This window comes from Megalobrama amblycephala, linkage group LG19, assembly GCF_018812025.1.
Source record: "Megalobrama amblycephala isolate DHTTF-2021 linkage group LG19, ASM1881202v1, whole genome shotgun sequence".
NCBI classification, from domain to species: domain Eukaryota; kingdom Metazoa; phylum Chordata; class Actinopteri; order Cypriniformes; family Xenocyprididae; genus Megalobrama; species Megalobrama amblycephala.
Window position 1 is genome coordinate 16,868,151 of NC_063062.1, and position 27,418 is coordinate 16,895,568.

At 37.6% G+C, this 27,418-nt stretch overlaps 2 protein-coding genes across 4 annotated transcripts; both read right to left on the bottom strand.

Annotated features, from left to right (window-relative positions):
• Positions 1-376: 376 nt before the first annotated feature.
• On the bottom strand, positions 377-9,815 carry clns1a (chloride channel, nucleotide-sensitive, 1A). 2 transcript variants are annotated; one of them, XM_048168469.1, is made up of 7 exons: positions 9,426-9,812; positions 8,939-9,075; positions 8,719-8,850; positions 8,523-8,636; positions 6,756-6,935; positions 3,732-3,795; positions 377-629 (listed from the first exon to the last, which is right to left on the bottom strand). In XM_048168469.1, coding segments are annotated over exons 1-7 (747 nt in total). In that variant the 5' UTR covers positions 9,545-9,812; the 3' UTR covers positions 377-628. The 2 variants fall into 2 exon arrangements, with proteins under 2 accessions (XP_048024426.1, XP_048024425.1); XM_048168468.1 differs by lacking the exon at positions 377-629 and having other exon boundaries at positions 3,728-3,795; positions 9,426-9,815.
• Positions 9,816-10,768: 953 nt separating this feature from the next.
• Positions 10,769-26,922, bottom strand: rsf1a (remodeling and spacing factor 1a). Of its 2 annotated transcripts, none has more exons than XM_048168459.1 (16): positions 26,622-26,918; positions 25,649-25,740; positions 25,472-25,564; positions 25,013-25,218; positions 24,360-24,481; positions 22,262-23,826; positions 21,952-22,182; positions 19,201-19,305; positions 19,036-19,115; positions 18,844-18,898; positions 18,602-18,705; positions 17,512-17,579; positions 17,246-17,432; positions 16,626-16,867; positions 16,133-16,318; positions 10,769-12,607 (listed from the first exon to the last, which is right to left on the bottom strand). In XM_048168459.1, exons 1-16 carry the CDS (start codon positions 26,773-26,775, stop codon positions 12,159-12,161), a joined length of 3,939 nt encoding a protein of 1,312 aa, XP_048024416.1. In that variant the 5' UTR covers positions 26,776-26,918; the 3' UTR covers positions 10,769-12,158. The 2 variants fall into 2 exon arrangements, with proteins under 2 accessions (XP_048024416.1, XP_048024417.1); XM_048168460.1 differs by lacking the exon at positions 10,769-12,607 and adding an exon at positions 15,268-15,304 and having other exon boundaries at positions 26,622-26,922.
• Between the last annotated feature and the right edge of the window lie 496 nt (positions 26,923-27,418).

Genomic DNA, 27,418 nt, shown 5'->3' on the forward strand with positions numbered 1-27,418 from the left:
ACAGCAGCTAATGGATAATTGTTGCCAGTAAGTTAATGTTAATTTGACAATAAGCTTGATTTCCTTACAGATATATATTCTATATATTCTATAATATAAATTCTAAAACAATTCAGACATTTCTTGAAAGGTTTCCTGAGACTAGGTGAATGCTGGATGGATTCACTAAAAAAATATTTTTTCTCCTGTGAGGAAATACACAGGAAATTATTAGGCAAGAATGTCTCATAAACATCTGACTGACTAGTACAAACTGAGAACAACCCAAACTGAGCTAAATGAGTATTTTTAGCACACTTTAACACATTACACAACAAATTACAAAAAGAATGTACCAGAAACAAAACACCAAATATGGAAAAAAATGAGACCTTGGTACAAAAACAGCTGTATTTATTGAAATTGCTAACAAACATCAAAATGGTCTTCAGGGAAACCTACAAAATACATTAGTGGGATCTACACATAGCTGTGGCTGAGGTAAACTTACGGCCATGGTGTAAAACAGCCCATTAAATTCAAGCGAGGGGAGACAGAAATGCTATAAGAGCTTTGAGAGGTGGGCTCGGCCAGTATCCCAGCATGCCCCACTGAAGTGCTTAAATCAGCAGTACAGAGACACAGTCCATCTGTCAACAGATTGAAGAATTCAGAGTCATGCAGGAGTTTCAACATAGATCCACCCAATAGCATTAATGAAATCATCATTCTGAGAAGGATAATATGGGTTTGGAATAACGTGAGGGTGTAAATAATGATAGAATTGACATTTTCTAATGAATTATTGCTCAAAGTGAGTGAGCAAAAGATGACCAATTCTGACAGTCAACAGTTAGAATTTTCTGGCCAGGACTAGTGTTGTTTTTGTTAGCTAAAACCAAAACTATTAAAAATTATTTTTCTTTAATTGAAACTTAAACTTTAAGTACTATTAAAGGCAGGGTAGGTAAGAAATTTTGTTCCAAATTTGTTTAAACTTTCTATATATATACATGCATAATTAAAATGTAAGAACTCTGATAAAAAGAGTATAAAAATCGAGTGACTCTAGACCGTTTAATCTGTATTAAACACAGCTCATTATTTCCATCCGGGACGAAACATAGGATTGGCTTAGGCGGCTGTCACTCTCTCGCAACCATGGCAACCACCCTTTTGCCACACATGACCTGCCCACTTGCGCGCGCACGTTTGATTTGGGGAATCCAAGAGGCATGGATCCTAGGAATACCAAAACAATGGCAGAGAAACAGCAAGCTAAATGCACAGTACCGGCCTATGCAGTTAGTGAAGGCGAACCAGGCAAAAAAAGGAAGACAGTAACAGTACAAGAAAAGGCAATGAACAAAAAGTCTTTGGATAAACAAAGAAATAAAACGCGAGTTAATATCGGCGTGGCTTTCCAGCGATGGCGAGAACTGAGGGAACTCAAGGGGCTGAAAAGTGACTCCTTGATGGCTTTATTTCTGCTGGACAGGTAAATCTTTCTTTTTGTATTTTGATCATACGTATTTTTTTGTTTATTTTTTCATGAAGCATGTATCATTAGCACACTTAGCTGCGTAATATAGCTAACATAACATTACTTAGCGAGCCGTAGTAGAGACGATAAATAATGATAGCTATAGTGTTGAATTGTGCATAATTTTACCCTCTGTGTAACTCTTTTACCATGTTCACCTGTAAGTTTACCTGCACGTTTTTTTTCGCCTTTGTTTTGTTTTTATATTCTCTACCTACGTTTACTGATGTCTTTATCTTGTATCTGTGTGTGTCGTACACACTTTGTTGTATGTGTGTGTTATTATTTTGTGTCTGCAATGCAGTTGTGAGTTGATATTTGAGTGTATGTTACTCTGTTGATCTGTAGAACAACGTATATGTTATGAATCTTACACGAAATTCATCTTCATCACAGTGTAAATGATGGTAATGGAAAAACGTGTATCATGCAACCTGTTTTTAGCTTTGCCTTATAGATAACTAGCTCGTTAGCGAATCAAAAAATATATATTTTAAACTTTACCAATATCAATATGCTAGCTTGATAGTGAGTACTAAAATACATCTTGTTTGTTTATCTTCATAATTATAAAGTTATTTTTATTACATGTGATTCTGACATGATGTCACTACATGCACTGTGCTCCTTCCTCTCCGCTCGTCTCAGGTAAATAACGCGTCTTCCAGCTCAGTGGTCGGAGTCGCACGTTCATGCGTTTTGGGGGCGTGGCTTTGGAAGGAGCCCAGAAGGGAGGGGGTGGAGTGAATGGAAATAATGAGCTGTCTTTAAAACAGTCGTGAGAGGTCTACAGACACTCGATTTTTATACTTTCTTTTTCAGAGTACTTACATTTTAATTATGTATTGATATATAAATAAAGTTTAAACAAATTTTGAAAAAAAAAATTTTATACATTTTTTTGCCTACCCTGCCTTTAATTACTAGGGGTGTGAAGAGATCTCGTGGCCCGAGATCTCGCGAGACTAAACTGACGAGATTTCTCGTCGAGGCGAAAAGTAGTCTCGTGATGTTACCATGACAGAGTGTAAGGATGATTAGGAAAGAATATGCCACCGCTACGTTTACATTATGCCTCCACTGTCGTTTTGCTTTGTATTTAAATAAAAAAAACATTTAATTCAGTTGGATAACGGTCGCCGCCGCTCCATATTTACAGAGTACGCGCGACCGTTTAAAAGTGAAAGTAAACGCGCGCGCGCATTCAAACGTGATTTCAATACCCCGCATTTTGAAAGCGGCTCACTGATGAATACAGATATCTCTCAATATGAAAGCTATTTTAGGCTGGGCAGTGTAGTTGTAACCATCTCTCAGCTCTGTATCAAAGAAAAATTTGGTCTTATTTGATCTTTGAATATTGAGAGAGTGCGATTATGGTTGCACTTATTGTAAAGTGTTACCATAAAAATGAATAACAGTTTTCTCTTCTTATTATTTACTAGTAAAAACAATAAGGTTTCATTTGTTAACATTAGTTAATGCACTGTGAACTATCATGAACTAACAATGAATGACTATTTTTATCAACTAACAAAGATTAATAAATACTGTAGCAAATATATTGCTTGTTGTTAGTTGATGTTGGTTAATACATTAATGTTAATAAATGAGACCTTATTGTAAAGTGTTACCATTTTTATTTATACTGTTTTTATTTCTGTGATCAGATTGTGGAAAGGAGTTCAGTTAGGAGGTCAAAAGCTGTAGAAGCTCATAAATCATGTACAGTAAGATCTGAAGAGACTGAAATCATACAGAAGTCAGTCAGTTGAGTTAGTGGCAAAACCTTTTACATTACTTGAGTATTGTTGTCTTTTACTGCATATGATAATTCAGTCTCAGAAAGTAGAACTGAAATGACATTCATTACAAAATGATTAGTTAAAACATTTCAAATACACCTGCAGAATATTTTTTCTAGTCATGTATTTCGCCATCTTGTCTCGTCTCGTGAACTCAATCTCGAGTCTCGTCTCGTCTCGTGAGATACTGGTCTCGTCACACCCCTATTAATTACTAAAACTAAAACTGAAATAAAAATTAAAGCTAAATAAAATGGCAAAAGCAAAAAAGTACAAAATCTTAAACTAAAATGAAAACTTAAAAAAGCTAATCCAATATATTAATATTATGAGTTCATAAATAATACTAAAATAACACTGGCCAGGACTGGAAATGGACTTTCCAGACACAGGCGTGTATTTACCAGTGATCCACATCGGCGTCATCAAACTGTCCAGCGATTGTGCTTGAGTCGACTTCCATTCCATCTGAAAGCAGAAAAAAAAAAAAAGTTTAAGCACCCTATTAAGTTACGAGCATCCTACCCTGCACCGCTTCACTGGGTTTTACTCATTACAGATCCATTAGCTTTCAGGAAATCCTGCTCATTACAGACACACCCCCATCAGCTAAACAGACACAGCACCAAGAATGCTTCAATTCACACAACACTCCTTAGCTGACTGAAATAAATCTTATGTACACACTGAATAAAACATTCATGCATTTGCATAAGTAAAACATTAAATGTAACTCTTTTAGCATCATGTGAGGTATAAAGTTGCATGATTTTTCTCTGTTACTGCCATCTTGTGGCTGCACATGTGCATTTTTTTTTTTAAATTCATAACATTAAAAATCAAGTAAATTAATCTGGGATGTCAATCAAACAGTGTAAAAAGCTTTCACAAACATTCTTTCATTTGTGTTTTTGATGACCAAGTTATATGCAATGTCTGCATTATATTTTGAATGTTATATAATGTTATATATATATTGGTAACACTTTACAAGAAGGTTTCATCTGACTAAATTAGTTAAATACTTTAGTTAAAGGTGCAGTAAGCGATTTCTGAGAAACAGCCTAAATAAACACGCCCCTCCCTTCATTGCTCCGCCCCCAAAATGCGAACAATGCAAGAGTGGATGTCTTTTTATCATAGCTGAAGCGAAGCAAAATAATGCTTTACAAAAGCAAAGATGACGAATGAACGACACTGAAGAACAAAAACTGAACACAGTACACAAGAGTATGTGGAAACAGGTGTTCGTTGTTAGTCGCAGGCAGCACACCAGCTCCAGACAAACAATGACACTCAAAACTGTCCTTTTACTACATCTAACATTACAACAACAGCATATCTCGATTCTGTGAAACAAAGAAAACCAATGTTACTCATGTATGAAGCAGAAGCAACGCAACTATGGCATCTGTTTTCAGGCCTTCTTTAAGTCCTAAAGCTTTTTCCAGTGATATTCAGGGCTTAAAAACGAAAAAAAAAAAAATTAAATCGTTCCACTCCGAGCAGAATCGGTATTTTAACGTTTCTGTTCCAGCGTTCCTTCGTATTATAAACGTTCCGAAACCGGTTTGATTAGAAAAAAATAACGGTTAATAACGTTATTTTTATTTTATTTTTGCATGTAGCCTACTTAATAATAATAATAATTTATTTATTAAAAAACCAAGAGATTGTATTTGCCGTCTTAGCCTAATTGTAGGCCTATATATTGGCTATCTTTTATAACAAGATTCTGTCCAAATGTAAACCTATTAAACGAAAGGAAAAACAATGGTTTATAAATTAAAGTATTTTTCAAGATATTTTAATGTTTGCTGCATGGTTAAAAATACCGAAGCTATTCCTGAGTGGAAAAAAGACGCATAGGCCAATACGTCGCATTTTATTACTACATTCAGAAATAATGATAATAAAGTTACCGGTAAATAAAGTAAAATGTTTACAAATAGCCTAGCCTACATAGCTTTGTTTATAATGTTCGTAAACATAAATTATGAACAAAATTGCCCTATATTATTTTACCTATCCACTTGTACTCACAACAAAAACTAAAAGTTAACAGTTGGACTATTCAGGCTATATAAACGTCAAGCCAAAACGAATTTAAAAAAAATTCTTTTCTTTTTTAACGCCATTCCAGCTTTTATTGCTATATTCAAGGCGAGAAACAGGTATATTAATTATTGTTTACTTATTTAATTTAATATTTAACAGGCTGCAATATCAAGTAAGCAATGCAAGAATTTGTGCGCGCGTGTGGGGTGCCGGCGCGACCACTGGATTTGTTTTCCTTTTACAAGACAGTAAACTGTAGGCTACTCCATAATTTATGGTCATACAGGTAAAAGCAAGACATCATTCATACAATTACAAAAGACACTCAAATAACGAAAACAAGCAGATTGTCCGTTTCCTTTTCTAGGTCTTATTTGGACTGCGCCAAAATTAACCACTTTCGTTTTGTTAATATGTAGACCTAATTTTTTAGCCTATAGTCCTAAATTTTCCCTTTTATTTTATATGTGTTATGTAGGTAGGCCTAGTTTTCTCCGTTCACAGAAGTGCTGCAGATGCAGTTTTTCTTCAAATCTCCCTCTTGCTCACTCTTTCTCCTTCTCCATCATGATTGTACACGACCCCTGCTGCTGATTGGCTACAAGTGTGTTGTGGTGCTCAGTCAGATTCACTTTTAAAAGCATTTCTCAGAAATCGCTTACTGCACCTTTAACATGAACTAACAATGAACAATACTTCTACAGTTTTTAATAATCTTCATTGATGTTAATTTCAACGTTTACTATTAAATTTTTAAAATCAAAAGTTATATCTGTTAACATTAGTTAATGCACCGTGAACTTACATGAACAAACAATTGTATTTTTATTAATTTACATTATCAAAGGTTAATAAATGCTGTAAAAAAAAAATTACATGTATGTTAATGCATTAACAAATGAGACCTTATTGTAAAATGAGACCTTATTGTAAAGTGTTACCTATATTTTAATATTAACATAGACCTCAGTCAGGGTAGCGCCATATTTAAGTTGACAGGAATGAAAACAAAGCTGTGAGGGATAGAATTACAGTGTGTTCATTTGTTCAGCTGGTGAAATGTCTCTCCAGAAAAAATTCAGTAGACAAAAACTCCAAAGATGTTTTAAAAGTTGTGTGATGTGAAAATTATGTGATCTAGATGCTATATATAGTGCGTGCCACTGAAAAGACTAAGTCTATTCCTCACAGCTTTGTTGATATCTGTGTTAAATTCAATATGCTGTCTCACCTTCAATAAGGTCTATTGTAAACTATAGTTACTTTGCTACAATTTTATGAGGTAATACACAAAACTGCTCTCTCTTGAACAGATAAACCATCACTACTTTAATAAATCAAATCCATAATGAGTTTTAACACAGACGGACCTTCAAATGCAGCAGATGGCTCGTCGGTTCTGACTCCGGCCATGTGGTACTGCTGTGCGACTGACTGGGCCAGCATCCCCTCCAGTCTGTCCAGTGTGGCCTGACCCTCTGATGTCAGGTGAGACAAGCCCTCCTCATAGGTGTAAAATGTGGGAACGTCTCCCTGACCCTGCTCTTGCTCTACAGAGAAAAGCGTGTAAGAGGAACAATACAAAAGCACTGAAACAATGTGAAAGCTTTAGAAGAGACACCAAACTTCTCAGATCTTTTCAGTCTTTAAAGGGTCTTTTCTGTCATTAATTACTCACCCTTATGTCGTTCCACACCTGTAAGACCTTCGTTTATCTTCGGAACACAAATTAAGATATTTTTGTTTACGTCCGAAAGCCAACTCATTATTGGCCGGCTCCTGCATCACATGCATGTGTCGTGATGCTCATGTGTTCAGCTTCAGCCGATAATGAGTCAGCGTTCGGACGTAAACAAGGAAGCCTTCACTGTGTTTAATACGTCAACAATGTATGACAATGGTTCAAATTGTTGAATAAAGTCGTTATTTTTGTTTTGTTTTTGTGCACAAAAAGTATTCTCATCACTTCATAACATTATCTGTTTGTTTGTTTATGATTTAACGCCATATGACCTACCTCTGCTATATTCATGGCGAGAACCTTTTTCAAAGGAAAAAAAATTAAATTAGGTTTTTAACCATAACATTAAGGTTGAACCACTGTAGTCACGTTGACTATTTTAATGATGTCTTTACTACCTTTCTGGACCTCAAAAGGTGCAATGACGTTCCTGCCTATGTGTAGTTGAGATACCCTCGGATTTCATTAAAAATATCTTAATTTGTGTTCTGAAGATGAACGAAGGTCTTACAGGTGTGGAACGACATGAGGGTGAGTAATTAATGACAGAAATTTCATTTTTGGGTGAACTAACCCTTTAATATCCATTCGAAAGTGGAGTCACTAGATCAGTGATCAACCAAGGGGCCTCAGCAAACTTCACAGGAGGCCTCAAGATGGCTTAAAATAACTTAAAATAAGCTAAATCAGCTATGTAAGCTGACATCACATTTCTATTTTAATTCAAATAATTTGTTTTTATTAATTTATTTAAAAGCAAGGGTTCTCATGGTCTTGGAAAACCTGGACACACTTTTTTTTTCTTAAAAAGTGAGATTTCTAGACCTGAAAGTGTCATGGAAATTGGTAAAATCTTTAAAAAGACATGGAAATAATGAATATAGACGTGCTGAGAAATTGTCGTTTGGGATTAAAAATATTTTTTAAAAACTTATCTTGTAATCATGAATGGCTAAAAACATGTAAATTTACTGTTCATAAAAAGTGTGAACTCTGAAAAGAAAAAAAAAATGATTTCTTAATTTCTAGAATTACGGAATTTAATTATTTTAATTTGAATTATTAATAAGCAGGTTAATTCATTATTATAGAATTACGGAATGTAATGTTAATTATTTAAAAATAGTCTCATTATTCTACAATTACAGAATGTAAGTATTTTTATTTTAATTATTTATAAGTAGTTTATTCCATTACTTTAATAAATTGCCACTCCTGGTATGTGTAAATAAAATTAAAAAAAGCTTAAAAAAAACCTTTTGTTTTCATCACAGCAGCTTTAATACCAGAAATATCTTTGCCTGTATTTGGGGCCTTTAAATATCGCCTTGGACAACAGGGGACCTTGGAGTCAAAAAGGTGCACTAGATGCATTATGGGTCCGAATGACACTCACCCGCCTCCTCTACGTCATACTCCTCTCCCTCATAATCGTCATCATCTGTGTCAGCGTCCTCAGGGTCCGGGTGCAGGGCCTGACAGTCACACATGGCGGAGAACATGGGCTCCACTGCACACACAAACACACGCTTTTACTCGCTAAAGGGGTGATGCTGACGCTGAACTCATCCGTGTTTGTTCCACACACTCACATGCGGCTTTATCACTGGGCACAAAGCGAATCTCTGTAATGGTTCCTGAGTCTTCGCTGTCGCTGTCACTTTCCTCATCATCCTCTAGTGCATCATCTGGAGCTTTTTCTTGCTGCTCTGCATCACCTTCATCTGGAAGACACAATGAAGATCATCAGAACTTCTGAACTCAGACTCAGAAAAGAACCTCTGGCAAAATGTCAATACCATGATGCCTCACCGTCCAGTTTTGCATTGACCATCACATACAGGTGCTCTTCTGGAAAGGCGCTAAGATCTCGTGAGATTGCGTGCAGACTGATGGAAGGGTATTCAAGACAGAAACCCATCCCTGAACCATCAAACCAGGACAGATGACTGTTATAACAGAACAGCTGAATTATTAAACATGTTTCACAAAAACATAATGAGTGTACTATGGTAAATGTCCAAAAAGTAATGTGTAAAATAATCAAATATCAAACAATATAAAATAAATAAAACATATATAATAGACAGATACCATCTGATGCCATCACTGTACCATAGTTCTACCACAGTTCGTTTCGTAAGGTGTCTACTACCCTTCCTGGGCATGATATGTTTATTCTCAAAGTTTATGTATAAATAAATGACTAAATGTGTCCACAGATGTCATCTGATGTAGAACACACGTGCCACGTGAACACAACACTGATGCTTCAGTTAAAACATGCACAGACACTCACGCCTCAGCCACAAACAGAGTTCCAGATCCCAGTCTTTTCCCGTCCAGAACCGCGGTTGTTTCGGCCTGCTGGAGCCGGACGCCCTCGCTGGGTGGAGGTAAACTCTTCAACACGACCATTCTGATGAATTAAATCACTGTGGAGCTGCTGAATTCACTAACACTGATGCTCTAGTGAGACAATGCACAGTCACAAAGCACTGCAAAATCAACAGTAACTGTCATTCAAGCGTTACAAAGCTTTCTCTTGTAACTGCATTAATGTAAAGTAAAATGCGACCGGTTTGCGTGGCGAAAAACTTTCAAATGGTTTTTATAGTTCAAAGATTCGCTGTCATGCGTCACTTCTGAAGTACTCACTCATTGGGCGACTACTGTGTCTAATAACTGTTTCCTGTGGTACACACACAGTTCATCCTGCAGGGGGCGCTCAGTGGCCCACAAGGCGGATTCTTCATTGAGTCGCATTCATATATAAATACGTTTGTTGTCTTATTGGAGACGTTTGTGCAGTAATAAGTATAATTTTTAAGAAATACATTAATTAATAATATAATTATACATTAAACAGATGAATATTCACAAGCATAATCTAGGTAAAATGATTAAACAAAACATATTAGTCTGTAATCATAAAACATTGTGATTGGTCCCCTTCACAAACGCGGAGAAAAGTAACAGTTAACACATGATATCGCTGTTCGTTCGCTACTTCAGTAACGGTATGAATAGCAGTTTACACTTAAAAGATAACACTAAGAAACGTTTATAGGCATTGAAAGATATTATTTAGACACAATTTAACTGACTATTTACAGATTGCGTCCGGACCGCTAAGTACCGCCCACTGTAAGATCATTGTTTAATCCATTCTACCCCTTATTTATTTCCATGCATCAGCAGCGCCATCCGCGCCGCTTTATGACGCAAGAAAAGAGCGCGTGCGTTTTATACCATAAACTAAACCGTAGCGCCTGTTCAGGTTTGGAGGAGATACAACACATAATCATGTGTACATTGTAAAATTTGAATGGATTAACTTAATGTTTGCATATGGGTAACGTTAGTTGACCAATAAACATTTTTTTCACATTCTTCTATAATTCTTAAAAGCAGTTCTTATGACCTAGTATTAATTAAGAGACTACACAGGATATTTGTACTACATTTGCATTTTTTAAATGTAAACATGTAATATATACACTTTCCATTGTACAGTTCATGAATTTAACCTAAACTGTTTATGTTAAAAAATAAATGTTCATTTTATTGGTCAACTAGCCATTAAAGTAAATGCTTCCTGTGTCTTGAATCTATTGCAGGTACTTAAAAAAAACACACACACAAATTTAGAGCCAGGGACATTAACAGCAACATTAAGTTTATTTTTGTTTTGTGAATAATTTTTTTTTTTTTTTTTTTTTTTTTGAAATATGGAGACATACATCTGGAAAGTAAGAGTAAAATAAACTGAGAAGTAAAACACGAATTCCAGTAGTACAAGGCTCAAAAACACATTCTTTAACTGAAAGCAAAGACCATAATTATTCTAGTGCCTGTGGGTTTTTTTTTTGTTTTGTAATGGGGTGGATTTGTGTTGGAATGATTTCCATAGTGTTCTAATTCAAACAACGTCCAGCATAAAAGACACCCGCTTGGAGTAAAAGAATCCTAAAAAACAACTCTGTGGAAAGAGCGATCCAGACTGCTCTGTCGAACAGAACAGTTCAACAACGCGGTACCAAACGGCACCATCAAAGGTGCTTGATCGACAAGTGCTTTCAGTTGAACACATGAAGCTCAGACAGGGACTTAAATGTGACTGAATGTCTCAGTAAATGTCCTAAAATTTCAGCAACAGCTTTCAAAGTGCAGAAATGTCATCATTTGAAAAATAATTAAATAATATTGTTTTTACCATTACATACAATGTTATTTTAGTAAAGAGATTATATTAGTCTTTTAAATTAAAAAGATTTGCATCTAAATGACAGATCTTTAATATTAAGATCATCATCCAATGTGTTACGTCCTTTTTTGCTGGTCTACTAACTAGTTTAAGTTAAGGCTTAATTCACCCAAAAGTGAAAGTTCTGTCATCATTCTCACCCAGAGGTGTATTCGTGCCACTCGTTTCCATACAACGAAAGTAAAAATCTCCTCTTGTGCTCCACAGAAAGTCACGTGGGTTTGCAATGACATGAGGGCGAGTATATGATGTCAGGATTGTCGTTTTTGGATGAACTATCCCTTTAAGCCTGTAATTGGATGAGCGCATTTAGGCAAGGTTCGGCATCAAACGTTAATCCCAAATTTTCTTTCATGTACAACAAAGAAGAAAACATTAATACAGAGAACGTACACCTCTAAAACTCCAGTCTAAAATGCACAGAATACATAAGCTTCAAATGCACGCCATCCAGTGTCTCTGGAGGACGACAGAAGCCGCTTTATACAAACAAAACTGTACTGGCCGTTAATGACAAAGTGCTTTACTCTGAGGAATGGTTACTGTAGTATTAAGGAGACCCTGTTCTAATCTGGGAAGGATGATGCATGCGGCTGTACGGAGTGGATTCAAACATCTGAACGGACACTATGGCATTCCTCTGGAAGCTTCATTTTTGGTCCACTACACCCAAAAACTACGGTGGCTGATGAGGGACATTCCCGTGACAGGTGGCTCTTAGTCGAAGGCGATGAGAAAATAAATGCATTTTACCTACAGAACACATCATGACAACTGTTCACTGTCGAAAACAAAGTTAACAAGGTCCGTGACGCCAGTGAACTCTTCCTCGTCCTCATCGTCGTCGTCATCCTGAGCTGCGGCCCTCAGCGGGACCAAGCCGTTGTGCCGGACGGGACCTCGGGGCCCCGCAGCATTTCTGGCCGTGTGCTTCCACCTGACGTTTCCGCGTGTGTTCTCCTCTTCCTCCTCCTCCTCCTCCTCCTCGTCTGTTTCTATGCGGTTCGACCTTTTGCGGAGGGGCTGTTCATCATCCTCAGAGTCCTCCGTTTCTCCTCCGTCCTCCTCTTCGTCTTCGCTCGAGCTTCTCTGCTGTGTCCGTTTTATTAGTTTGTGCCTGGGTTTGGAGCCTTCCCTGGTCGACTCGCACTTCCGTCCTCTTTTTGATCTCTTAAGTGATTCCTTTGGCTCACAGTCTTTAGAAAGCGCGGACTCTAGAAATATAGGATGAGATGCAAACAATTAACATTTCTGGTTGTAAATAAACAGTATAGATAACAGTAAGATAATATCAGCTTATATATCTGATTTATATTTAGTGTGTTGATGTGACAAAATGGTGGTAAATCACAGATGTAAATCACAAACACAGGGTCCTTAGAGATGCACTGTTTCATTTTCATTTTGTCTTGTTGTGCAAAAAAATTTTGCTGAAAATTGGGTTTAGGTATGAACAAAAATTAAAAGAGTCCTTGTATAGAAAAATCAAGACCAAAAAATCTTACTAAATATATTTAAGATTCTCTGGTGGTCTTTGGCCATTTTATGTTTTTATTTTTTATGATACACACACAAAAGAAAAACTATACAGTCAAAAAAAGACAGACATAGGCAATGAATGGGAAGTATGAATATACAGAGCAATTTTTAGCAACTAGGGAATATACAGCCCTATATATTTTATTTTATTTTATTTAGAAATAAATGGTGCAAAATTTAGAGGTGAATATAGTCTGGTACCATGAAATCCCCTCAAAATACTAAATATTAAATAATAAATATTACTATCTGTCTTATTTCGAAGGCTGCGTCCTCTGGAGGTCGCATTTGTCAGCCGTATATGTCATAAAGGATGTCTTATTTCAGAAAAGTGACCATTATAAAATCGACCGTTATTTCTAGTCAAGCAAAAATTGTTGTAATTTCTTTATGACTTTGTAATGTAGTGGTCATGTATATGAACACATCACACCAGTCCTCAGGTCCTTGCACTGGCTTCCAGTTGCATTTAGAATTGATTTTAAAGTACTGTTACTTGTTTATAAATCACTCAATGGCCTAGGACCTCAACACATTGCAGATATGCTCATAGAATATAAACCTAACAGATCACTCAGATCATCAGGATCAAGTCATTTAGAAATACCAAGGGTTCACTCAAAGCAAGGAGAGTCTGCTTTTAGCTGTTACGCCAGCCACAACTGGAACCAGCTTCCAGAAGAGATCAGGTGTGCTCCAACAGTAGCCACATTCAAATCCAGACTCAAAATATATATTTTTATCTATGTATTTGCTGATTGAGCACTGTGCTATGTCCGAACTGTTTGCATTTTATTTTATACGTATTATCTTTTTATTCTTTTAATTCCTTTTCCTGTTTTTATTTCATTTTTAATGTATTTCATATCTTTTATGTATCATCTTGTTATTCTGACTTTTAATGCATTTTAAATATTGCTGTCTGGTTGAAAAAGCTGGGAGAATTAGGAAGAAAGCTTTTGTGATAAGGTTAAAATTTGGTAAATTTGGATAAGGGGACAAACCATGGGGAAATTTGAGCTGTGGTGCATGGTTAAGATATCTCTGGATTACAGTCAGGATACTTTCCAAAGGGGGAAATTTCCAAAGGGGAAATTTGAACTGCGTTACACAGATAAGATATATCCGGAAGGGGGATTAGGGCTGTGTGGCGCAGTTTGAGGTGTCTTGGCAAAAGGGGAGATTGAAACTTTGTTTATCAGTTTGAAGTGCCTTAACAGGTAGCAGTCCTGTCGTGTGAGGAAGATCCATTTAGATCTGCTCTGACAGACAACAACAAAAACAACAACAAAAACTCCCTGAGACTTCCTAGCTCATCCATCCAGATAGCAAAATTCTCTGTTTTTACTGTTATTTCTATTCCTTACGTTCTATTTTTATTATTATTCTTTATGTAAAGCACTTTGAATTACCATTGTGTATGAAATGTGCCATACAAATAAAATTGCCTTGCCTTGTCTTGGTCACTTTACTTAAAGAGTTAGTTCACCCTCATCATTCCAAACCTGTAAGACCTTCGTTCATCTTCGGAACACAAATTAAGATATTTTTGATGAAATTCAAGAGGTTTCTGAATCACACATAGGCAGCAACGTCAATGCCCCTTTCAAGGCCCATAAAGGTAGTAAAGACATCGTTAAAATAGCCGTTAAATTGAATAGAGTCTAAATTTTTGTTTTGTTTTTGCACACAAAAAGTATTCTTGTCACTTCATTACATTAAGGTTGAACCACTGTTGTCACATGGACTATTTTAATGATTTCTTTACTACCTTTCTGAGCCTTATAAGGTGCAATGGCATTGCTGCCTATGAGTGATTCAGAAACCCCTCAGATTTCATCAAAAATATCTTAATTTGTGTTCTGAAGATGAACGAAGGTCTTATGGGTTTGGAATGACATGAGGGTGAGTAATTAATGACAGAAATTTCATTTTTGGGTGAACTAATCCTTTAAATAAAGCAGCCTCAATGACATATGCAGCCTACAGATGCAAGACACAGCTATTGAAACAAAATATAGTACATTCATATCATTAAAAAATCTTAAGCTTATTGTCACGAGCCTGTTTTGACCAGCAAGGATCACAGGTGTGATCCCTTTGTGAGGAATTTGAGAGATGACATTAACATTCAGTCAAACCAAAATTTATTCAGACACCTTGAACATTTCATTCATTAATGCAGTTTATTCACTACAGTTTAAAAAATGGTATTAAAATATGACAAAATCTCAGAGTTAAACTGTGTCAGAAAAAAATATAATCTTAATTATGTCAGATAATACTTAAAGGGTTAGTTTACCCAAAAATGAAAATTCTGTCATTTATTACTTACCCTCATGTCGTTCCACACCCGAAAGACCTTCGTTAATCTTCGGAACACAAATTAAGATATTTTAGTTGAAATTCAATAGTAATATATTAAAGCGACGAGAATATTTTTGATGCGCCAAAAAAACAAAATAACGACTTATTTAGTGATGGCTGATTTCAAAACACTGCTTCATGAAGCTTCGGACCGTTATGAATCAGCGTATCAAATCAGCGGTTCGGAGCGCCAAAGTCACGTGATTTCAGCAGTTTGGCGGTTTGACACGCGATCCGAATCACGATTGGATACGCCGATTCATGACACTCAGAAGCTTCCTGAAGCATAGTTTTGAAATCGGCCATCATTAAATAAGACGTTATTTTGTTTTTTTGGCGCACCAAAAATATTCTCGTCGCTTTAAAATATTAATATTGAACCACTGTACTCACATGAACTGATTTAATATGTTTTTAGTACATTAATGGATCTTGAGAGAGGAAGTGTCATTGCTCCCTATGGAGGCCTCATTGAGCCATCGGATTTCAACAAAAATATCTTAATTTGTGTTCCAAAGTTTAACGAAGGTCTTACGCATGTGGAACGGCATGAGGGTGAGTAATAAATGACAAAATTTTCATTTTTGGGTGAACTAACCCTTTAAGCAAAACATGGTCAGGTCAAAGTGTCTGAATAATTTTTGGTTCCAAATGATCAATTTTACTAGTAGTCCACTATATGAATAATTTTTGGGTATAATAGGTCACAGTTTACTTTATTTTCACTTACATAAATGAACTGTAATGTCCTGCACCCATTAGTAAAAGTATATCAAAAATGTCTGAATAATTTTTGGTTTGACTGTATATTAACAATTATGTGAGGTGCTCACCTTCACTGTTGGAGCTGGACAGTCGTCGACGGTGAGGAAGAGAGGGGTGTTTCTGATCGGACGCCTTCCGTGATCCCTCAGACTCTGATGTCTCATAGTAGTTGACCTGAGAGTTCTGACTCCGCCGTGGACGCCTTCTATTGACGTCCATGTCACTGTCGCTGAACTCATTTGAGCATTCTGTTTCTGCCAGATAAAGACAGAAGGAAAAACTGTAAGTAAAAAACATAATTCGACGGGACTCTCTACAAAAACCTAGTGAAAAACCTACCTAGACAGCCTACCTCCAAAAACAGAAGCAGCAAAAAATTTTAAATACTTTACACAGAGTTGCTGGCTGTGAAGAACATTTCAAAATGAGGTTTAATTAAGTTAATTAAGGATTCTGCTTTGGGAGATACAGTAGCTGCACATGTGGAGCTTTAAAACAGCTTTGAAATGGAGTAAATAAGTTATTCTTTTAAGTAGATTAGATGCGAAAACTCATACAGACCCATTTCCTCTTCTTCTTCCTCCTCTTCTTCCTCAGAGTCTAACAGGTCCTCCTCTGAGGAGCCTCTTCGTCGAGCGGGAGGTCTGCGTTTGCTCCTCCTGTTTCTCTGGGTGTGTGTGGTCCTTCCTGTTCTCCTGGAGGCTGGTTGATTCTCAGCGTCACTGTCACCACTGCACCATTCACTCCCCACATCACCATCAGACGCACCATCTCCCGACACCACGAAATCCTCCTCCTCCAAGCTAGCGTTACAAAAACATATTAATGCTGCTTCTGACCCAATTTTATGTGGAAATCTATAGAAATGCTGATCTTTTTCATTTTTAGTATTGAAAAAAATGCATCACAGTTTCCACAAAAATATTAAGCAGCAAAACTGTTTTCAAAACTGATATTGATAAGAAATAGGAAAATATAATGCCTTATTTCTTTTGATTTTGGGATAAAATATGACCAGGACAAGTTCTTGACTGTTTTTGTGACATTCACCCACTTGAAAAGCATATTGTTTATTTCGGAACAAGATCCATGATATTTTGAAGAACTGGTATAAAATCCACCTGATTTGAACCCCAAAAGCCCAAATTTGTATTTTAAATATTCTTATATTTTACACACACCTGTCACTAATCTGAAACTCGTCCTCGCTCTCCTCCTCATCCACCGTACTGTCACTGTCCAGGTCATTGAGTCGCCGGCGTTTCCTCTTACGCGGCGCGAGAGGTTTCACAAGCCGCCGACTCTCTCGGCTCACTGTGTTCCGCTGCTGACTCGTAACGGTCGCCACAGGTTTACCGCGACCAGCGCCTGCAAGACACACCACCCATGAATTCAATATGCAAAGACAAATATTATAAAGCAAAAAACAGTATCTCATATGTCCAACCTCCTCCTTCTGAATCTTGAAGGTCTTCCTCTATTGCTTCATCAATGGCTTCATCAAAATCATCGAATCTGGTGGTTAGTAATAAGAAAAATCAAGAATTAGTCAGACTTATATCTTCTTATAGAGTCTATTTCTACAAGAAATATGGTAACACTTTACAATAAGGTGCCATTAGTTAACGTTAGTTAATGCATTAACTAACATTATTAGCAATGAGCAATACATTTGTTACAGATTTCTTAATCTTTGTTAAAGTTAGTTCATAAAAATACAACTATTCATTGTTCATGTTAGCTCAAGTCCGTTAAATAATATTAACAGATACAACTTTTGATAGTAATAATGTATTAGTAAATGTTAAAATTAACATTAAAGGGGTCCTATTATGCTTTTTTACATGTTCAACTTTCTTTAGTGTGTATTGTTGCTGTTTGAGCTTGAAAAAGGTCTGCAAAGATACAAAGCAAAAAGTCACTCTAAAGGGAGTTATTCTCTATATAAGTGCGCACTGTTTCTGAACTCCCTGAAACGCCTCGATTGTAGCCTTGAGCTTCCTTCCGGGAACAAACATGTCACAATATTCCTCGTTTAAATAATTCCCACCCAACACATGCAAAATAAAGGGGCAAGACCTGGTTGAGTTGAGTTAGTAGTGTGTTGAAACTCGCAGTTATGGTAAGGGGCGTAACATTTCTCAAACACTCTCAAAGTGGTTGACCAATCACAACACACTGGTCCAGCCCACCAATCAGAGCCCATTGCGCTTTTCTGAAGGAGGGGCTTCATAGAGACAGGAACTAAACAGAGCGTTACTGACAGACCGGGAAGAGAGGTTCTGCAACAATGTCAAATATGTGAGAAAAAAAAAAAGTACTTTTTGAACATTCAAGCATGAAATCCTATTCTAGTAGACCCCAAAACACAAAATCAAAACTCTGAAAAACAACATAGGACATAATAGGTCCCCTTCAACTATAATTAAAAAATGCTTTAGAATGATTTTTCATTGTTAGTTCATGTTAACTAATGCAGTTCACTAATGTTAACAAATGGAACCTTATTCTAAAGTGCTACCAGAAATATTGATTACCTATAACTGATGGATTTCCTCGTCCTAGTCGATCGCCTCCCCAGATTCTTACTTTTCTTGGCATCTTTTTTCTTCTCTGTCATGGCATCTTCTTCATCACCATCCTGCCATGATGAAGAAGTGAAGAAATTTAAAACCAAATAAAGCTGATTAAGGCATTTTAAATCTCATCTTATCGATTGACTGACTGATTGATTGATTTGTATAATTTATCTTAAATATAATATAGGTTGCATACTCACTGGATTAGGTATAATGTTCTCCACGCTGATACCCACATACACTAACCGCTCACGTCTGAAAGAGAAAAAAAAACAAGAAACAAATCTCAAAATCACATGAGGCTATTCATCATCCGTGATGATTCATGGGAATGATGATGAGCAAGTGAGACCATTTATGGAGTCTGTGCATGTGTGTGTGTGGATCTACACCTTCGTTCAGCTCTCTCTTTCTTCTTCAATGCAGTGTCCAGATTCTGAAGCTGTTCTTCCAGCCTCTCACAGAGAAGCTTCTGTACATGACAAGAATATATACTTCAGTAATACAGCTCACATACACACACAAGGAGGCATTAACACTGGGATTTAAGCCCTTACATGCTGGCAGGGAGGGCAGAACCATTCTCCATCAGGAATGATCATCAGAGGAGGTCTCAGACAGGCCGTGTGATATCCACTGTCACACATGTCACAAAGAAGGATCTAGGACAAAAATACACAAGAGAGAAAACAGATGAAATGATGTTCTATTTCAATAGTAAATAAATAAAGTATTTGTTTCTTCTACTCTTTCGCCATTTGATAGACATTTCCATCATCAATAACACTTTATATTGTTTTATACTGTTTTTATTTAGTAATGCTGTCTGAATAAACCCCTAAACGTACTGTATGTGTTGGAGTTGAACAAAACATTTTACCCTAAGCACGTTCTGTACTGTGTGTCTTGTTTTTATTTTTTGTAACTTGTAACCAGACAATAAAACGGGTTTGTATCTTCCTTGGATGGAAACGTGCAGATTAATATGCGGTAATATTATAATAAGATCCACTTCTTACATCACAAGGGGAGCGAAATCTGAGCGGCTAATTTTTACACATGCTTGCAGAAAAAGGCTTGCCAAAACAAAGTTACTGGGTTATTTTTTTACACGATTTCTGGGTTGATGGATTCACCGGGGAGACGATTATAGCACATAAACACGGAAAAAGTCAGATTTTCATATGTCCCCTTTAAAGTACACTATATTGCCAAAAGTTTTGAGACGCCTGCCTTTACGTGCACATGAACTTTAATGACATCCCATTCTTAATCCGTAGGGTTTAATATGGAGTTGGCCCACCCTTTGCAGCTATAACAATCTCAACTCTTCTGGGAGGGCTTTTCACAAGTTTTAGGAGTGTGTTTATGGGAATTTTTGACCATTCTTCTAGAAGCGCATTTGTGAGGTCAGGCAGTGATGTTGGACGAGAAGGCCTGGCTCACAGTCTCCGCTCTAATTCATCCCAAAGGTGTTCTATCTGGTTGAGGTCAGGACTCTGTGCAGGCCAGTCAAGTTCCTCCACACCAAACTCGCTCATCTAGGTCTTTATGGACCTTGCTTTGTGCACTGGTGCACAGTCATGTTGGAACAGGAAGGGGCCACCCCCAAACTGTTCCCACAAAGTTGGGAGCATGAAATTGTCCAAAATGTCTTTGCATGCTGAAGCATTAAGAATTCCTTTCACTAGAACTAAGGGGCCAAGCCTAACCCCTGAAAAACAACCCCACACCATAATCCCCCCTCCACCAAACTTTACACTTGTCACAATGCAGTCAGGCAAGTACCGTTCTCCTGGCAACCGCAACAGAGATTCGCCACTGCAGAGAACACGTCTCCACTGCTCTAGAGTCCAGTAGTGGTGTGCTTTACACCATTGCATCCGACGCTTTGCATTGCTTTGGTGATGTAAAGCTTGGATGCAGCTGCTTGGCCTTTGTTATAATACCACTAACAGTTGACCGTGGAATATTTAGCAGTGAGGAAATTTCACGAATGGACTTATTGCATAGGTGGCAACCTATCACGGTACCATGCACGGTACCAGAGCGACCCATTCTTTCACAAATGTTTGTAGAAGCAGTCTGCATGCCTAGGTGCTTGAATTTATACACCTGTGGCCATGGAAGTGATTGGAACACCTGAATTTAATGATTTGGAGAGTTGTCCCAATACTTTTGGCAATATAGCGTATCTCATCTAACATTGATCATTTATTTAATTGCAGCATTGTTAACAAATTTACGAAAATGATTTTTAATAGTTTTGGTTAACAATAACAACACTAAGTGACTTGCACTGAAGAGAAGCACCCATTCTCTTTTAACTTGTATTAGTAGGTAAACAGCTAGTAACACCTGTGATAGAAATATTTTATGTCAACATAAAAGGTACAGAAAATGCAGACTATGGATGCTCAGGTCAAAGACCAGTCATATGATTAGCTTAGATCATTACAAACCAATCACCAGAACAAATCACAGTGAAGAAGACATTGATTTTTACTCAACTGTAAGACTTAAATGTGCATGTATCTTTCTATTCAGAGAGACTCCTCTGTTGTTGTGACGAGTGACCTCCCGGCCGTAAATAAAACTTCATTTCTGCAAAGAGCAACTTGGAAGTCATGTCAGGTACATGCTGCGCAGCTAAGAAATAGAAGTACTAAAGATTCTACGCTCAAAAGACCACAGCAGAGACAGTGATAATGTTGGAAGACTATAGAGTCGGCCTCGGGGTGAGGCTGTAATACTCGGAGTTAGTATTAATGATCCTGTGTCGGACCAGCGTACACCTGAGAAGGACGGTGAGAGTGTATAGATGCTAAAGACCTGTGTGCTCATGTGTGATTGAGGTAGTGATAGTAGCTTCTTGACGGGACGCCGTCACCTTACTTTGGGAAGGGAATTACCTCAGAGTATTGGAAATGTATTAGAAGTATTCGAGAAGGGAATTACCTCGAGATACTGTAATATTGTATTGTATTAAATTCGGGATGGGAATTACCTCGAAGGTATATATATATTATATAGACAACTGGAGGTTGTTTGAATTGTCAGTGGTGAAGTCAGATTAGTATTGGGAATTTCCACGACACACCCAAGCAACCCTATAGCAATATGCCAAAAACCACTCAGAGCAGCTCGTCAACCACACAGAAACACTCTAGTACTGAGGTTTACACAAGCAAGCACCACTCGTGCTGTTGTCATTAGTTACTGTGGCTGTACACTATTCACTGAGTCAAATTTTCCTGTTGGGACATCAATTCTGAAGTAGTAGTCTGAATTGATAAAAGATAACTCACTAGTTCTGGGTGATTGGCGAGCCCACAGTGTTTACAAGCATCTTCAGGTAGAATCTCGTTGGATTGGTCTGATTCAGACCCACTCTTGTGGTCTTTTCTCTCTGATTTGGTGTCTTCATTGCTTGCAGCTTTGTCATCGGCTACTTCCTCCTCCCGATCCGGAGCTCCTTTGGATTTGCAATTTTTCGTACGAATTTTCGACCAACGAGTACGCCTGTGTCGCCGTTTGGCCTAAAAGAGAGAGAGAAATAAATAAATAAAAGCTTTCTATGCAATTCATTGAACTGTATATAAAAAGTTTTCGGGCTACCTTCAAAGACTTAGGCTGTCCTTCCATGTCCACTTTTTTGTCCATCTCCTTGGGATGCACTTTCACCTCTTCGTCTACTATGCATTCCTCTTCGTCCTGTGCTGCTGAGGAGGCTTTAAGTTTTCCATCTTGTTTCCCATCCCGACTGCTATCTGCCACTTTGGGGCTGGGCTTGCAGATTCTGGCAGATCTCCGTAGGGATCTCCGATTGCTGGTTTCCAACTCCTCAATGTCCTTGTGCTGGAGTTCAGGCGTTCGTCTATGAAGCGGGATCTTAATCTTCAGACGAATCCCTTCCTTCTGAAGCTCCGATGACACCTCTTCATTATCATTGTGTCCAATTTTTTCACTGTCTCCCGCATCCTTCACCAAAACCTCACCAATGCTGGATAAGAGCTCAGTGTTTTGGGCATCTTCTTTTGCTTGGAGCTTGGATTTGGCCTTTTGTGACCTTCTCTTTCTTGGACTTTTCAGACTTTTGTCTTTGCTGTCATCCTCAACCACAACATCAGTTTTTTCTCTGGCTGACAAAGCTGCTATCTTTCTGTTTTTGAGTTCGGCAACTTCTTCTTCATTGTCATTTTTATCAACCTTTTCCTCAACTGAAGTGGTTTGCATCTCTTCAATCATTGGAGATTCCTCAACAAGGTTTGATGCTTTTGCTGCCACATCTAGGTTCTTATCACAAACATCTTTTGACACCAGATCCTCAGGGATACTGCATGGATGAGGACCATTGTCTGCATTAACCATGGATTTCCCAACAAGTACAGACTGTCTTGCGCTATCTGCGCCTCCAGCTTCAGTCTTCAAGACATTCCCATTCCCATGATGACCATTTGAAGAATTATCGTTTTCATTCAAAGGCCTCTTTCTCTCAATGGGACCTTTGATAACTCCAACACCTACATATTGTTCTCGTGTTGCCATTTGGCAAAGATCAACAGGAGAATGCTTCCCAATTAGTTTTTGTGGGACAGCGATGATGGCCGTTGGTCCTTTCTCCCCATCAGTTGGGTATTCTCTTTTGATTTGCTGCTCCTTCAATGGCAAGACGGCAGGATTGCGAACGATTATACCTCCTGTGCTGATGCTGCCATTGCTGTTAAGGTTGTTGTTGTTGTGATTGACGTTGCTGTAGTGATTGCTGACATCAAATCCTCCACTCCTTTTCAACTCCCTCTTCTTCAGCGGTATTTTAGCCTGTTGGTCGCTCTTTATAGTTCTAGACACATTCTCAAACATCATCTCTTTCTTGTCATCGTGCATCTCTGATTTCTTCGCCGGCTCGTGTTTGATGGCAACAGGGGGCATGACGACGGAAATGGCATTCCATGGTTTGGGACAATCTTTTGGTTCTTCTTTGACAAGAGTTTTGATTGTACTAACCCTGTTGTCAATGACCACTTTAGGTATGGAAATTACAGCAACTTTCTCCGGTTGCTCTGGTTTACCAGGATCCATTGATGTTTCTTTTTTAATCTCTTTAGTGAGTTTTATTAACTCACTTTTATTGGAATTGAAGTCTTGTCCTGATTCATGGTTTTTCAAGTCCTCAGACTCATCTTGAATACAAAATACAGAACTACATGAGTTCAACAATTTAGTTCTGGCCACTAGCAAAATTAGTAGGAGCAGGAGTATGGCTGTAACCACACATTTAGGATTAAAGGGATAGTTCACAAAAAAAATGAAAATTATCCAATGATTTTCTCACCCTCAAGCCATCCTAGGTGTATATGACTATCTTCTTTCAGACGAACACAATCGAAGTTATATTAAAAAATATCCTGACTCTTCCAAGCTTTATAATGGCCTATTTTTTTTAACCGCGAGAGGCGTCCAAACTTACGTTACTCCTTCATCCTGTGTCATACATCGCACCAGCGGTTACTCATTTGGTACACCTAAGATGGCTTGAGCAAAAGTAAATCATGGGATAATTTTCATTTTTGGGTGAACTAACCCTTTAAGAATCGGCCATTGAAAACCCACAGTATTTGACCATTAGTGTGGATGTTGTGGGAGACTTGTTCCTCTCAATGTCTGTGGTGCTTACAGCCCTAAATGGGAAATGTTAATTTACAATGAGTTTTACCTTTAACACCTTCTGCCTCCATATTTGGGCTGGTGGGACAGCCTTGCTTATCTTGGTCAGTCACGGCTGGTTCAATCTTGGCTTTAAGCTTTTCTAGTGTGTCGGCAAGATCATTCCTAGTCCTGTTTTAAGAAAAAATGCATTTCTTATTCATTGACAAACTTCATCAAAGGAGGTACAACTCATACTTCTAGAAAAAATGTGTTCTTGTAGGTTGTATACTAGTACAATATGGTTTTGATTCTGAGGGAACACATAATGTTAAAATGTAGACCTTGACCCCCGGTTTCGCAGACAAGGCTTAAACTGGTCCTAGACTAAAATGCATGTTTGAGCTGTTTTAACTGAAAGCAACTTGAACTGACATATCTTAAAATATGTCAGTGCCATTGTTTTGTCTCAAGATGCACACCAGTAATGTTTTTTTTCTAGTGTATGTTTATAAAAGATACTTAAATATCCTAACTAAACTAAGGCCTAATCCTGGTTTAGGCTAAGCCCCGTCTGTGAAACCGGGCCTGGATGTGTTGTCTAACTTAAGATTTAATGTTCACATAAATTGAAACTTGATGTGTAAATCATCTTCATGTTCATCATTCCCTCATCAGTTTGATAAACCAAACATTGTGGTCTTCTCATCACAATTTACTCACCTCGCAATGCATTTCCAGGAGGATCCATCCAAATCATCCTGTTCCTCAGAATAAACACGTATATTCTGATCTTGATCTGAATGGAACCAGTACAGAAGACCTTCCTTGTCTCTACCGATGGGCTGTAGACGCATCTTGTCTGGGTCTTCCTCGTTGATTAATGTCTTAAACTTGAGATTGTCATCAAACTGGCACTCACACAAGTACTGTTAATGAAATAAAGAATAAAGGTGAATCTCTCACACACACACACACACACATGAAAACATCCAGGGCACATTTTACCACAAAATAAATAAATTATTTTTCTTATTTATTTTTATTTTTGGGGTGAAATATGACACAGACATGTTCTTGCCACATTTCATTAGAAGCAATACAACTTCATAAAGTTATATCTCCATCAAAACAAGTCAAACTCTATTATTGATGTATATTGTCAACTGTTATAATACTGACCTTTAAAATGCCAGTCTTACACTCAACTGTCATTTCTAAGTAGCTTTTTCTCTCCATTTCCCATGCCCAGGTGCTGTTAAATTCCTGGCACACCTGCATAAAAATGATTTCAACAAACAGATCGATTTGCATGGATTTACATTTTCATTGCATATGATTTAAACCTAAAATACTTACCTTTACAAGATACTTCTCCCATCTGTCTGGCGTGACTGTTTTGCCAATCTTCCGCAGTAGTTTGACATGGAGCTCAATCAATGGCAGAGGAACTAAATTGTACAAAAAGTGCGATTAAGTATTATTTATCATATAAAACTTGACATTAACATAAAACCTCTTTTTGTGAAATGAAAACCATCTCTGTGCTAACTTAAAAAAATATTATTAACAGTTTTCCTGTCCTTTGCATTTTTCTTTCAGTTTGCTCATTACTGTGTATATGCTTTATTTATTATTTAAAATAAATGCATTAAAAACACATCTCTCTCGTTACTATATCATCGAATTGATCCAATCAGCTATCAGCAAAGTTCACGAAAACCAATAATTCTGCAGTGACGTTTACAAACGCTATTCTCCTAATGACAACATTAGTGTCGTGGAGCTCACATTCAGCTATTGTTATAGGAAACCTACGTGTACACAATTAATACAGTATTTAAAGTGGCCTGGGCGTAAACAAATCTGTGCAGCGAGTCCATTACTATTACAGTTATTATTATTGTAGCATAGGAAGTTTGACAGCGGCCTGCGCATGTGCAGTGTGCGGGAACCGTCCCATCGGTGTTTATAATCTGAATGTAAATGTATATCAGGCCAATTTATCGCACGATACTGAAGTGTCTCTCTATTTAACTGTCACCAACAGCATGATAGCACCCTTAGCAGTGCGTATAGCCTTTCCGACGGCAATCATATTCTGAGGCTAATCTTTAAATGTGATTTTTCCACTGGTAAAGGGTGGAAAAGCCACACATGACCGCTTTAAACACTTCGCCACAGTCCATCTGAAAAGCATTAGGGACATGATTTCCGTCCAAACAAAGACTATGAGATACAACAAGCCAAACTTTAAGTGATCAAACCCCTGATGGGCAGAGATGAGGAGCCTGTCCAAATAAACACAAACCCAGCCTCTCCCACAGCTCACCCGCTGATGTCTCTTGTAAGTATCGCTCCAGCTGAGGGAACGTCAGCTCGGGCAGATCCAGAACAGACCCGTAGCGCTCCAAAAAAGAGCAGACCACCGCAAAACCTGGACTGAGCGCTGGAGGAAGAGCTGCTGTGGTGCCCGGAGCAGCCATCTTTCCTGGAGATGACGAGCTATGCTCTGCTTAGACCCAAAACTGCCCACAATACACCGCGACACCCACCCGGAGCATCATCCAGAGGGGCATCTAGTGTGTATGTGTGTGTGTGTGTGTGTGTGTGTATGTGGACCACCACAACATCATCGTCATCATCTTCATCACAATAACACATAAAAGTGTTATTGTGATGAAGATGACGCCACACTTTTTTTCCCCCCAATGACACTTTCTTAATGGAAAGAGTGTCGTGTTTGTGTTTATTCATGAATAGTTAAATACATTCATTATACTATTTAAATGTAAATGGGGAAAAATAAATAAAATAGAACAGAAAATCATATTTATTCATTCTGACAATATAAGTGCTGTTTAACATGTCACACTTGTTTCACTGACACTTCTCTATTTATAAACTGTCTTGCTTATGTTTACGTTAACTGTTAATTTGAATAAATACATAAATACATTACATTTAAATATAAATAAAATAGAACAATTATATTTATTCACTCTGACATAATATGATACGCTTATTTTATTTATTCCTTTAAATTAATTATTTCATATATTATTTAATTCATATAATATTAATTACTATATAATATTATCCGATTCATCCAACCCTAGTGGCAGCAGA

Bases quoted from the DNA above. Each gene is read 5' to 3' on its own strand.
- clns1a (XM_048168468.1), bottom strand. From the start codon at position 9,544: ATGGTCGTGTTGAAGAGTTTACCTCCACCCAGCGAGGGCGTCCGGCTC. The intron at 9,076-9,425 runs GTGAGTGTCTGT...CTGTTATAACAG, and splicing joins ACTCTGTTTGTGGCTGAGGC to TCATCTGTCCTGGTTTGATG. The intron at 6,936-8,522 runs GTGAGTGTCATT...TTTTCTCTGTAG, and splicing joins GTATGACGTAGAGGAGGCGG to AGCAAGAGCAGGGTCAGGGA.
- rsf1a (XM_048168459.1), bottom strand. From the start codon at position 26,775: ATGGCTGCTCCGGGCACCACAGCAGCTCTTCCTCCAGCGCTCAGTCCA. The intron at 24,482-25,012 runs GTGAGTAAATTG...TTCTTAAAACAG, and splicing joins TCCTGGAAATGCATTGCGAG to GACTAGGAATGATCTTGCCG. The intron at 23,827-24,359 runs GTAAAACTCATT...TTTGTATTCAAG, and splicing joins GGAGGCAGAAGGTGTTAAAG to ATGAGTCTGAGGACTTGAAA.